Source organism: Pseudorasbora parva, chromosome 16 (genome assembly GCF_024679245.1).
Source record: "Pseudorasbora parva isolate DD20220531a chromosome 16, ASM2467924v1, whole genome shotgun sequence".
Lineage (NCBI taxonomy): Eukaryota > Metazoa > Chordata > Actinopteri > Cypriniformes > Gobionidae > Pseudorasbora > Pseudorasbora parva.
The window spans coordinates 32,924,312-32,936,795 of NC_090187.1; the positions used below are offsets into that span (position 1 = coordinate 32,924,312).

The window sequence follows — 12,484 nt, forward strand, 5'->3', positions numbered from 1 at the left end:
TATAAAATGATCTTTGTCTTCACAGAAACAGAAGTGCCGTCACCCACCAGAGTCAGTTCAGCTCCGATCCAAAAGGAACGCATCTCGTTCCGGGACAACCCAGTGCGACACAGTGGAGGCTGGGGTGGAGGAAAGAAGAGGGCCAAATTGAACAAGTAAAAAGATAACCGCATCAGCTTGTGTTTGTTGCACTGAGATAATATTGATTCAGTTTGTTCTTTTGTTTTCGCCCCTTCATATTTGCGGCCGTGTATATATTCTGAGTGTGATGGATGCCTTGTTGATGTAAGCCCTTAACAAGACTTACAATGCACATTTGATCTTAGTTGAAATTCCTTGCAGCTGCTGTTTTTACTAAAATCCAGCTTCCTCTTCTGCAAATGAATTAGAAGCAATGGATGAGATATAGCCCAAATATCTGCAGGCGGTCACAGGATACGTATTGCTTTAAAGTATCACTCCATTTAACATGAGCACTGCGAGCCATGGAATGGGTGGAAACCATTTACAAATGACATGCTTAATATGCAGACAATGACAGGCAATAAAAACCAGCCTGTTCCTGTTTTCATTTACTTGAGGCTTTTTTCTTTCCTTATACTGGGGATTTGTGTTGTTCATAAAGCTTAAAATAAAATGATGCACATTTAATGAAAGTAATATTAAAGATCACTGACAATAAAGTATTTGGTTTGGACTCGGCTCTGCCTCAAACCCTGATAAAAACGCATTTATGACAAACAGTTCAGAAATAGGTAAAAAGAAAGGCATACATCAGAGTTAGATGTGTTTTCTTTAGTGTTAGTAAAAGATAACAGATTATAACCTTACTTTCTGTATTTTAACGTTCTGGCACCAGCTTAGCGTTCATTTTGTATGCCTAGAAATTATAAAATAGCTTAAGTCTTAAAAAAGGGGTGTCTTATTAGTGGGAGTTTTGGCATTGTGTTTGGATAGGCGGCCCGTATATAGCAGTACATTTCCAAGTTTCCACTTTTGCTGAAACTCAGCATAACAGACTGAATTTGCAGACTGATGCCAGCAGGTAATTCATGCCAGTTGTTACCCACAGAAATAAGGCAAACCCTGAGAGATAATCTTTTCAACTGTCAACGAGAGCGGATCTTCATAGGGTTAGTAAAACCCTTCAGAGCCATATAAAACCTATTGGTTTGTTTGAGTTTCTGATTACGTTGTATTTAACTACCCAGGAACGTATTATGGGGAAAATAAATATTCACTGAATAATCCTTCACACTAAAATGAAAAGGCCTTTTAAACCAAATTTCACGTTGCAAGCTCAATGCATCTGGCCTGACCTGAGCAGCTCAATCACAGCAGCTGGAAGAAGTGGCTGTGGCCACAAACCGTTTATTATCGTTTAATTATTTAAGTGACTGCAAAGGCGTATGTACACAAACCCAGCTGACACGCTCGTACTAAACTCTGACTTTCACCAGAGATTCATCTGTCTGTACTAGAGAGAGAGAGAGAGAGAGAGAGAGAGAGAGAGAGAATATGGCAAATGTCATTGGCCTGAGCAAAACCATTAAAATGGTTTAAGAATGTACCTTCATAATAGAGAAAGTCAATAACTCCTCACTGTACCAATTTGACAGATATCAGATTAAGGCGATCCCTCTGTCATTCAGGTTTATTATTATAACCATACAAAATTTCTATTTAATTTATAGTTCAATTTGATGGACAATAACAACAAAAACTAAAACTGTAATAAAAACTAAAGACATTAAGCTCATTTGAGTTTAGTGAATTTGTTGTGTTTTAATTGAAGTTTATATATGATCAAAACACAACAAATTTACTCAAACTTTCACTGAAATTTAAATTGAAACAGACAAATATGTAATTCCAAATATTAATGAAAAAATATAAAAGTATCTAAATAATACTAAAATAACAATGCCGTCATTATATATTTGGTTTTCATATATTATATTATATTATATTATATTATATTATATTATCAAGGACATGCAATGATCCTCACAGTTGTCACAGTATATTATGTTATCAAGAAATATATTATGTTAAAACATTTGAATTAATAATTTTTAAAACGATTGAGTAGGCTACCATGCCTGGTTGCTTGCAACATAAAAAAAATTATAAGCAGTAATGATACAAAAATAAAGACTCCATTTGGAGAACATTTACCTATAATGCTGCAAAAACATATTTTAATAAAAACTAAAAAAAAATAGGTATTTAAAGAATCAAATGACAGATCAAGTGCTTTATATATCTAATTTCTTTAATGTTCACTTATTTTAGTTTATTTTGCAGTATTGCGTGTATTTTCGTGCTTAATTGAGTGAAATTAGGTTGTAAGCCATATAGCTTCTCCTGCTTTCATGTGCTTTGCTTCTAATGCGCAGACACAATTTCAACAAACCACACAGACTTTCTCACATTTTCCCCTCAGCAAGAGGTCCAAATAGAAGGTCATTTCATAGCCTTAATAAGAAACCCCCCTGCTACTTAAGAGCACCCCTATTTATTTTCATTTTTTTCTCGGAGTGGCACCATCAAACCCCAAGCATTGTAAGTGACCCTTAGATATGGCTAGCCTGGCAGGTGGTACGGTTTGCTGGCAGAGAGAAGACGGTGATCTCTTACACACACTTTGGAGTGAGGGTGGTATCGAATGACGCCTTTCCTGTTTGAAATACAAACGTTTAGGTGGTCGAAAAATCATTTTGGGGGTAAGGTTTGTGGTAAGGCTTTATAATCTCTCATCCAAAAATGACTCCTAATCGGCCTCATGTTTAGTACGCGTGTCAAAACTGTTGCTGTCGGTAATGTGAGGCTCTTCGGTGTTTGCGTTATCAGCTCAACTACTGATAAAGTATAACAGAACAAATTACTTGAATGATACTTTTTATATCAAACTTTTATAACTCCCACCAGGCTTGATAATGTGTGACAATTGGTTAAAGCATATTTATTATCAATTATCTCGAACTTTGAGAGGATATAGCCTTTTAAAATGTGTCAAAAAGTGACCAGGTCATTCATCTCAAGCGCGCGCTGCGTGCCGTCGGGTCGTGATATTATTCGTCTCTTGATTGGACGATTTAGATTGAAATTTCATGAGACCTGCAAACACAGCTTTGTCATGCCGATATAAATAACTAATAAAATTGAATATTATAAGAAGAACAAGTAGGCTATATTTAAAAAATGCTGCAGCAAATACACTGATTAAAATTAACTGATAGGCTAGCCTACTTCTGTAGCCGTTAAAAATGTTATTTATTTATTATTATTTAGGCTAAAAGGCCGTATGCTATTTTTCTGGATTTTAAAAACGTTTGATAGAAGTAAAAAAAAAAAAAAGTAGACCGTTATATTTTCATTGAAATGTAGGCTATATTAGCCTATATTTAACAAGGCAATATGCGTTTCAAATTATTGCTAAGATTAAATTAAGTAAAATAAGCTACCAATAACCTTAAAATCATTCATATAATTATGATATAGAGCCAATAAGATGCTTAAATAATTTAATGACATTTACAGAACTGTAAAATAAAGTTGTTTTTGTTTTGTTTTTGATCTCGTTGTTTCACTATTTTCTGGCAGTAGCCTAAGATTATGCGCTGGAACAATTTACGCTTTAAAATGAAGTAGCCTAGCCTACAGCCTACTATAGCCTACTTATTTGCAGTAATAACAATTAAATAGCCTTTTTTATTTTTTATAAAAGCTACACTTTTGATGTTTTCCTCGTGATGTTAGGTTATAAGTTATTATGTAGGATATTAATAACTTTATTTATTTTATTAAATAACGTAAAAATGTGTAGCGTCTATGCTTTATAAAGACAACTTTGTTCTTTGGGCATTTCACTAAGCATAGGCTATTAAAGTTTGTGAATATGGTTTAAAAATGGTTTAACACTATAAATGTCGCGCAATATAGCCTTATACTTAGCCTATCAGTTAAATAATCATTAGGGTTATCCAAACCCACTGAAAGCGAAAGCAAGTGTAACTGTTTGATTTCGGGTCATCACAGAGTTTCATAAATCTTATTTAGGCTAGTGCTTGTGCGCGTGGGTGGAGTTTCACCTTCTCCATATTCAGAAGTTGGGTGGTTGCTTGAATCTCCCACTCTTTGCCGTATAAAGAGAGGCCCTCGGTCTCTTTAAGACAAGACAAATTAACGACTTGTACAAATAATTGCCTGCATTGCTTCATTTTTGACATCACTAAAACATTTATGGTGTCCATTGACGCGCTTCATGCTTGAGACGAGGCCAGAGGACCATGATGGAGTACTTGAGCGACAAGTTCTCCTTGAAAAGTCAAGCGATTAAAGGCAGCGATTACTACATGGACCAAGTCATGGAGACTTTAGACAATGTGCCGTACTACAACAAGACATCACCGAAATGCGTCCAAGCCTTCTCGATGCAGAGCAACGATCAACACAGCTCGATGGACAGATCGTCTCCGTGTGACAACCAAAACAGTAAGTCTGGCTTTGAGATTTTACATTTTGTAAAATATTTAAAGATTCTTCAGTGGTCCTTTTTTTTGTAACACCTTGGTTCAGTAAATACGATGTGGATCTCTAATTAAGTTTTTTTTTTCTTTTTAAATCAATACGTTGAAGTTCATTTAAAGCATCGTTTTAGGCTATGGTGAAACGTTCACAAAGAAAACTTTGTCAGAATGTTCTCCTGTGGCATCAGGCTATAAAACCACCTTTTCTAGGCATAATATAGTTCGTTTTACACATAAAAATAAAGGTTATTACATTTAGAAGATAATGACCGATTTTGCATATTCGGACAATAAAAGTTTAGCGTAGGCTATTCTCTTTATTGGTAAGTTCATAGCGAAAAAGCTTTTTTTCTTTTTTCTTTTTTTTTTTTTAAATAATAGAACTTTTCAACAATTCAAACTTTTAAATTATATGCTGAGTTACAATGCAATAGGATTGGCTACTGTAAGTTATGAACAATATTTAATATTTATATAGCCTATTATAGCCTACAATATTTATATTTTATAGGCTATATATATACACACACACGCACGCACGCATATATATATATATATATATATATATATATATATATATATATATATATATATATATATATATATATATATATATATATATATATATATCTTCCTTATAATTCTAGGCCTACTGAAAAATGTTTGGCCTTTAAAATTATATTATTCTATTAAAAGCATTGCTCTTATCCGCTTATCGGTTAACTTTTGGAACACTTCATTAAAAAGTCGTTCGAAAACAATGCTGCAGATAAATGAATAATTTTCATTAAAATATCAATATTAATAAATGAATGCAATTTTCTCCCCTGATTGTAGATGAACAAAAATAAATGGACTAATAATAGGCCCACATAACTTATTCCATCAGCTATAAACTTACAGGCAGTTGCGCATATATACATACATACATACATACATATATATATATATATATATATATATATATATATATATATATATATATATATATATATATATATATATATATATATATATATATACATACATAAATATATATATATATAATATTTGTTTAAAAAATATTCCATGCAGTTTAAATGTGTTATGCAATTGCTTAAATTAAGTTTTAGATGTCGTTTTAGATGCTGCTGAAACTACAGTTGTATGTCAACTACCCTTATTTTAACAATGACCACAGGCGTGAATTACTGCGCTCCGAAAACTGAGGACAGCAGCCTGCACGCGATGGAGAACTGCTGCAGTATCAGAGTATCACCGGCCACGACCGGACCAGACAAAACAGAGCTGGACATCGGCGAAAAATGCGACAGCAACGTGTCGAGCAGCAAAAAGAGACGCCATCGCACAACCTTTACTAGCGCTCAACTAGAGGAACTCGAGAAAGTCTTCCAGAAAACCCATTACCCAGATGTGTATGTGAGAGAACAGCTGGCCATGCGAACAGAGCTCACGGAGGCCAGAGTTCAGGTAACTGCTCAGCTTCATTTGGATAATTCTCTAAAACCCTTGCATTTTTTTAGGCCTTATAGGCCTTGTCTGAGAAAAACGACGATTCCTCAAACGTAGGCCTACATCCCTCAAAAATAAAAAAATAAAACTATAATTGAATTTTAGTCTGAAATGTTGAAGTTAAAACGACAGTGGTGCCATAACCTGGTCATTCAACACATGTACGCGTGGCGCTTGACGTCATTTTTTTCTACATACACTTGCTTCCAATGTTTTAAATATATGGCGTCGCGTCAATACAATGTTATCGCAGCAACTAAATTATATATAGGCCTATGTGACGCCTGACCAAGTGTAAATATATGGTTGAGAACGTGTTGGTTCTTTGCGCTTTTTCAAACATTTTGAACTAGCTATTGATGAACAAAATCAAGTTTAACCCTTGAAAACTCTTTTTAGAACCCTTGAAATTAGACTACAAATTAAATGAGGGAAATAAAAATGCTGTCCTGACGAAAACATGTGCTCACCAAAATCCCATATATATATATATATATATATATATATATATATATATATATATATATATATATATATAAGTTGATTTCCCAAAGAACCTTTCAGTAAACAGTTCTTAAAATTACAATTTTTCTTACTTTTTAATAACCTAAATAAGCTTTTTGCTCTACAAAACCTGCAATGGAACCTTCATAGAACCAGATACCAATAAAGAACTGTTACCATGGTATTTATTACCTTAATTTAGTTATAGATCTGTATTTGTTTTCAATCTTAACTTAGGGTATTTACAGTGTACTTGTTACATAGTAATAACAGTAAATTACGCATAATTACATGCAACTAACCCTAAACCAATTTATTGTTTCTTAAATATATCATTACAGTGTAACAAAGACACCTTAAAATACAGTGTAACCAAACTTAGTAACCCTCCTCCCTATGTCACAATTAATGATTTTAATGTCACAGACCTCACTCTAAAAAATGCTGGGTTGAAAATGGACAAACTCAGTGATTTTTTTATTTTATTTTTTAACCCAGTGGTTGTTAAACATTTGCCCTACATGCTGGGCAGTTATATTTAACCCAACTCATGTTTAAAAAATACTATTTGGCTGGATTAAAATAAAACCAATATAGGTTGGAAATTAAAAATTAGACACAGAGGCACACTAGAGGCAACAATAATCAAAAGGTGAACGTTTATTAATAAACAATTTATAAAATGTTTATTGTTGAATTATTATTCATTAAACATATTAATAGTTATTTTCTAACAACTTTGGGTTAATATTAAGCAAGCAATAAAGTCATTTTAAACAATAGTTGGGTTAAACTTCACATTTAAGCACAAACTTCAATATTTAAGTAATAATATTTATTTATAAAATATAAACTTCAATATTCAGTCTATAAAAATAAACAGCAAGAAATAAATTCAGATTTCGTCTTTAAAAATGTACCTAATACATAAATGGTTAACCCAATCATGAAACATCATGGACAAATAACTAAACGTTCCTCTTTCTATTCAAGGTATGGTTCCAGAACAGAAGAGCCAAGTGGAGGAAGAGAGAAAGATATGGACAGATCCAGCAGGCCAAAAGCCACTTTGCAGCAACGTATGACATATCAATGCTTCCCCGGACAGACAGTTACTCACAGGTGATTCGCTTATTTGAAACTTCACTTCTTAAATCGCTTATTTAAAAAAATTCAATCCATCATCCAATGCATGGAAGTTTACCTATTGGCAACCCTGTTGTTCTGCACTGTTGGAATGCCTTTAATTCAGTGTTTTTGCACTATATATAAGTTGTCATGTCTCATTTTTATAATCATATATTTGTCATTCCTCGTATACAAGTAGATTTTTATGACAGTATTTGTTGACCCGATTACAAAATATGACTTAGAAGTCACAAAGCATTTGACCTAATATCAGCAGATAGCATATGCTCCTTGCTGACCCACACACAATAGTTGACAGCAGGCATTAGCCTTCAGATCTTGAGTCTGTTGTGACGGGTGTGGGCGGTCAGTCAGGCGGCAGAGAGCCGTCTCACGGTAACTGACAAAAGCTGTTGGGAGGATAGGAGAGGAAGATTTACACGGCACCGCGGGACCTCAATTGCCTTCATCCGAGAGCAGATTCCTCACTCGTGCGTTTTCCAGTCTCTGCCTTAATTTGACATTACAGCAGGTCCTTATTGCACCAGGCATGTTGTAAACCAGACTGCAGGGCTTGTGTTTGTCTTATGCCCATGACATGTGTACAGTCAGATTTTTGTGGTGAACACAGATGCATTTTTGTGGACTGCAGGGTTTGTTTTTAAAAGCCTGGTCTGGATTTATTTAAAGTCTTGGATATAATCGTCACTGTATTTTAATGCAGATTGAGGGTGTATCTGATGTGATGTCATCGTTTTATCACAAACTTTTCCCAAGCATACTGAGCTGCATTGATCTATGTTTTAAACTTTCCAAATGTGAATCTGTTGATGCATTTTCATTATTATTCAAGCCTGTTTTTGTTTTTTGTCTAAAGTACCAAAGTCTCACATTGAAGTGTGAATGATTTCTCTGACCACGCAGATTCCCAACAACTTGTGGACAGGTCCCGCTCCAGGCAGCTCCGTGGTATCGTCCTGCATGATCCCGCGAGGTTCCCCTCCCTGCGTGACATCTCCCTACCCACACTCGCCGAGGGCCGCTGAACACGGTTACGTGGGCTTCCCCAATCACCAGCAAAATCAGTTCGGAGTTAATCACGTGTCTCTCAATAACTTCTTCGCCGATTCACTTCTGGCTCCGTCACCGAACAGTCACGCCGCGTTCGAAACCAAACCCGAGTTTGAACGGCGGTCCTCCAGCATTGCTGTCCTGCGCATGAAGGCTAAAGAACATGCAGCCAACATATCTTGGGCCATGTGAACTCTGAACTTCTTCTAATAAACATGACCTGAACAGTATTTTCCCTAATAATAATACAGCCAGTTACTTTCATGAAATAGTGGGTGCCCAATTTTTATTATTACTTTTTATATTTTTTATTGGAGCAAGAAAGATATCAGCCTGTGATTTATAGACTTTTAAAAATTCTGGAAAAAATAATTTAATTAACCTCTAATTTGAAGTGTTTTTTCTTCTTTTGTCTTAGCTTCTCTTGTTGTTATGAACTCATACTCTCATGACGTTAACAGAGATGTTATGGCTGACATACTAACACTATGTCTGTGTGCTTTGCAGCAAAGCTGTTTAACGCTCTCTAGCTTTGGCTAGTCTGCAGTGCCACATGCAGAGGAGCACTTTTTTATTTTATGGGAATAAAAGTTCATTAAAATAAGCAATGTGTTTCCATTTTTCTCATTCTCTTTGCTCCTGTGCTCTTTTGATAGAACATGTTAGTTTTTAATCATAGTAGGCTATACATTTGTTACTTATTTTCAAAGTTTAGTCTGTTGTTGTTTTAGGAATAAGCTACACTACAGTTGAATTTAAAATAACTTTTTTTTTAATATATATTTTTACAGATAATTTATTCCTGTGATGTAAAAGCTGAATGTTTAGCATTACTCCAGTCTTTAATGTCACATGATGCTTTAGAACTCATTCTAATATGCTGATTTGGTGCTCAAGAAACATTTATTATTATTATCAATGTTGTAAACAGTTGTGCTGCTTGTTAATTTAAAAAAAAAAATTGTTGAAACCGTGCTACATTTTTTCAGGAATCCTTGAGGACCACCATAAAGTTCAAAAGAACAGCTTTCTTTAAATAGATTTTTTTTTAACAATGTAAAAGTCTTTACTGTGACTTTTGATCAATTTAATTGTATTGACTCTTGTAGAATGAACCTTTGTTAACCCTTAAACGCATTCCTCTGGTCTTTAGTGACCCGGGTAGTCTTTAGTGACTACCCTCTTCCTCATTCATTTTTTAAATTTATGAACCTTAGCATTCATAAATTCATAAAAAAAAAAAAACAATATACCAAGATGTACCAATTTCCCATTAATATTTTTTTGTAAAAATTGTCACAAAAAAAAAAAACTTGTTGAATTTACTTAAAAACACAGCGTCAAGTGGTTCCACACAACTACATTGAGTAATTTTTACAATAACAATTTAGTTATAAGAACAAAAGAAATTCAAGTAAAGCTGACAAAATTTCTTTGAGTAAATACAAACCATTTGAATTTGTGACTGTTACATAATATTTATATGTGCAGTTTACTTAATAATGTTGTTACATTTATAAAAGTTTATTATTCACATTTATCGATTTAATTTACCTTATTAAATGAGCTATTTGCTCTACACGTGTAAGTGGAAAACTATGAAATAAGCATATTTCTAGAAACAAAACGCAAAAACAACTCATTGGACAAACTCAATTTACTTGAGGGCAGGCATTCTATCCAAGAAATAAGTGCCCACAACCTAAACACAAGCACCACTTTACTGCATAATGGTAACCAAAAAATTACAGAAACTCCTCTTTATATTCAGCATAACTGAACATTAAACGTTAACATAAACACTAACATCATTCCCTTTACTTAAAAACACATCAAATAACTCTTTAATCCCTAAATTTACTCTCCTAATGCAGTCCCTTGCAAAACATGCTGGGAACTACAAATCTACTGCCCAGTTTGTTCGTTTCACTCAGCAATGTTAAGTTAACTAAAACAAACACTTAAGTAAAGCTGATAACACTCAGTAAATTTAAGTTCATGTAGTTATGTAGTTTTTAATTAAGGTAAACAAGAATGATTTGAGTGAAACTAACATTGAAAGTTCATTTTCGCTAATAAGCCTAGGTGTGTAACAGTGTAATTTTTTTCTGCACAACAATAATTGATTCTTTGATTGCTGAATAAGTGCATTTCACCTTTATTCCACAAGGTGAAAATGTGTGCTATACAATGATGAAGTGATGTTTCACTCATAGTTATTGCAGGCAGAAAACAAAAGAATAGGAAGTATCATCAGCAAAACTCGACTGCGGAGCAAGAACTGAACACAATTAAATATTAGTGTCACTGTCACTTGATGTGGATCTGGTGAAGAAGCTGTCAGTGATCAAAATATTGATTTTGAAGATGTTGAAAATTATCATTTCGAGAATATGTCCGAGATTGCAATATGAGCCAGGTACTGGGAAATGAGTTCTGACAATGACAGTGATGATGAGGATATAAAAAATCTGCTCTAGCCGGATCGTTCCAAGCTTCGAAAGGTAACAAAATATGCTTTTTTAATTCTTCTGTAATTTTTACTTTTAATATCAGGAGAGCTTTATATTATTATCATTTAAAGCAGAGGTGGACAAAATACACTCTAAAAAACTATTACTTGAGTAAAAGTAAAAATACTACTGGTCAAATATTACTCTGTTACAAGTAAAAGTACTAAAAACTGATTTTTACTTAAGTAAAAGTACAGAAGTATTTGTTTTTAAAAGTACTTAAGTATCAAAAGTAAATTACATTTTTTCATGTCAATGCATTATTTTGTTATTGTTGTATAAATGCTCATGGTGGTTTAAGCCAGTCAATGATGCTCCATCCAACATGCTAGCATACAACTACCGTAAAATAATTTCAATACTTGTATAAAAGTAACAAAGCTCTTTACAAAGCTGCTGTCACTTTAAGGCCAAATGCACAGACCCTATACTCTGATACACATCCGATATTCTCCCAACGGTTTACTCTTATCTTTCTCCCAGACATTTACATTCTTTTTACATTTTATAAAACATGCATCAAGTGTATGCCAACTAAACTAATCTTTAATCTTTTTAGAAAACTGAAACACACTTTCTATGTATGGCCACGGGTGCACACTGTGCTGAGGAATCGTCTTCCTTCATTTTGCTATAAACTGTTCAAAAAATATTGGGAAACTTCACATGACCCTACAAGAGTGATTATTGATAGGCTGTCTGCAAAAAACAAAACAAAACTTTTAAAGAAAAAAAATCATCCACTGACTTTCAAAGCTGCTACAGAAACGACTTTCGACTTTGAGGATCTTGATAGAAATGTAGTGGAGTAAAAAGTACGATATTTGTCTTTCAAATGTAGTGAAGTTAGTCAAAGTTTCCCAAAAAAGTAAAACCCAAGTAAAGTACAGATACTCAAAAAGCGTACTTAAGTACAGTACTCAAGTAAATTTAATTAGTTACTGTCCACCTCTGATTTAAAGGTTAATATTAGACCATTGGATCTCAACCTTTTTGATTTCAAGGCCACCGGTCTCCCCCATTGTCCACAACAATGTTTCAAGGCTCCACCCACTCTACCCGATTAAATATTTTAGAGCATGGCAAAATTAGGAAGATGTACATTTGTTATAAAAATAACCAAATAATAACAATGATTTTGACTTAGTTGTTTTAGCTTATTTTCATGTCTGCTTTGTCTTATTTTAAATAATTAAGTCATCTTGAGGCCCCCTATTGGGCCCC

At 33.9% G+C, this 12,484-nt stretch overlaps 2 protein-coding genes across 7 annotated transcripts in view; both read left to right on the forward strand.

Moving 5' to 3' along the window:
* Positions 1 to 1,411, forward strand: part of lrriq1 (leucine-rich repeats and IQ motif containing 1) — a 37,796-nt gene extending 36,385 nt beyond the window's left edge. For 3 of the 6 annotated variants that reach the window (XM_067420345.1, XM_067420347.1, XM_067420346.1), the window contains one exon: positions 26 to 1,411. In XM_067420345.1, the coding sequence (XP_067276446.1) occupies positions 26 to 159 (134 nt within the window). In that variant the 3' untranslated portion in view covers positions 160 to 1,411. The remainder of the gene's footprint in view (positions 1 to 25) is intronic. The other 3 variants (XM_067420348.1, XM_067420350.1, XM_067420351.1) reach the window with 2 other exon arrangements.
* Positions 1,412 to 3,833: 2,422 nt separating this feature from the next.
* Positions 3,834 to 9,444, forward strand: alx1 (ALX homeobox 1). The gene is made up of 4 exons (XM_067419739.1): positions 3,834 to 4,497; positions 5,713 to 6,002; positions 7,542 to 7,670; positions 8,601 to 9,444. The coding sequence occupies exons 1-4, from the start codon at positions 4,293 to 4,295 to the stop codon at positions 8,937 to 8,939; spliced, it is 963 nt and encodes a 320-aa protein (XP_067275840.1). The 5' UTR covers positions 3,834 to 4,292; the 3' UTR covers positions 8,940 to 9,444.
* The last annotated feature ends 3,040 nt before the right edge of the window (positions 9,445 to 12,484 follow it).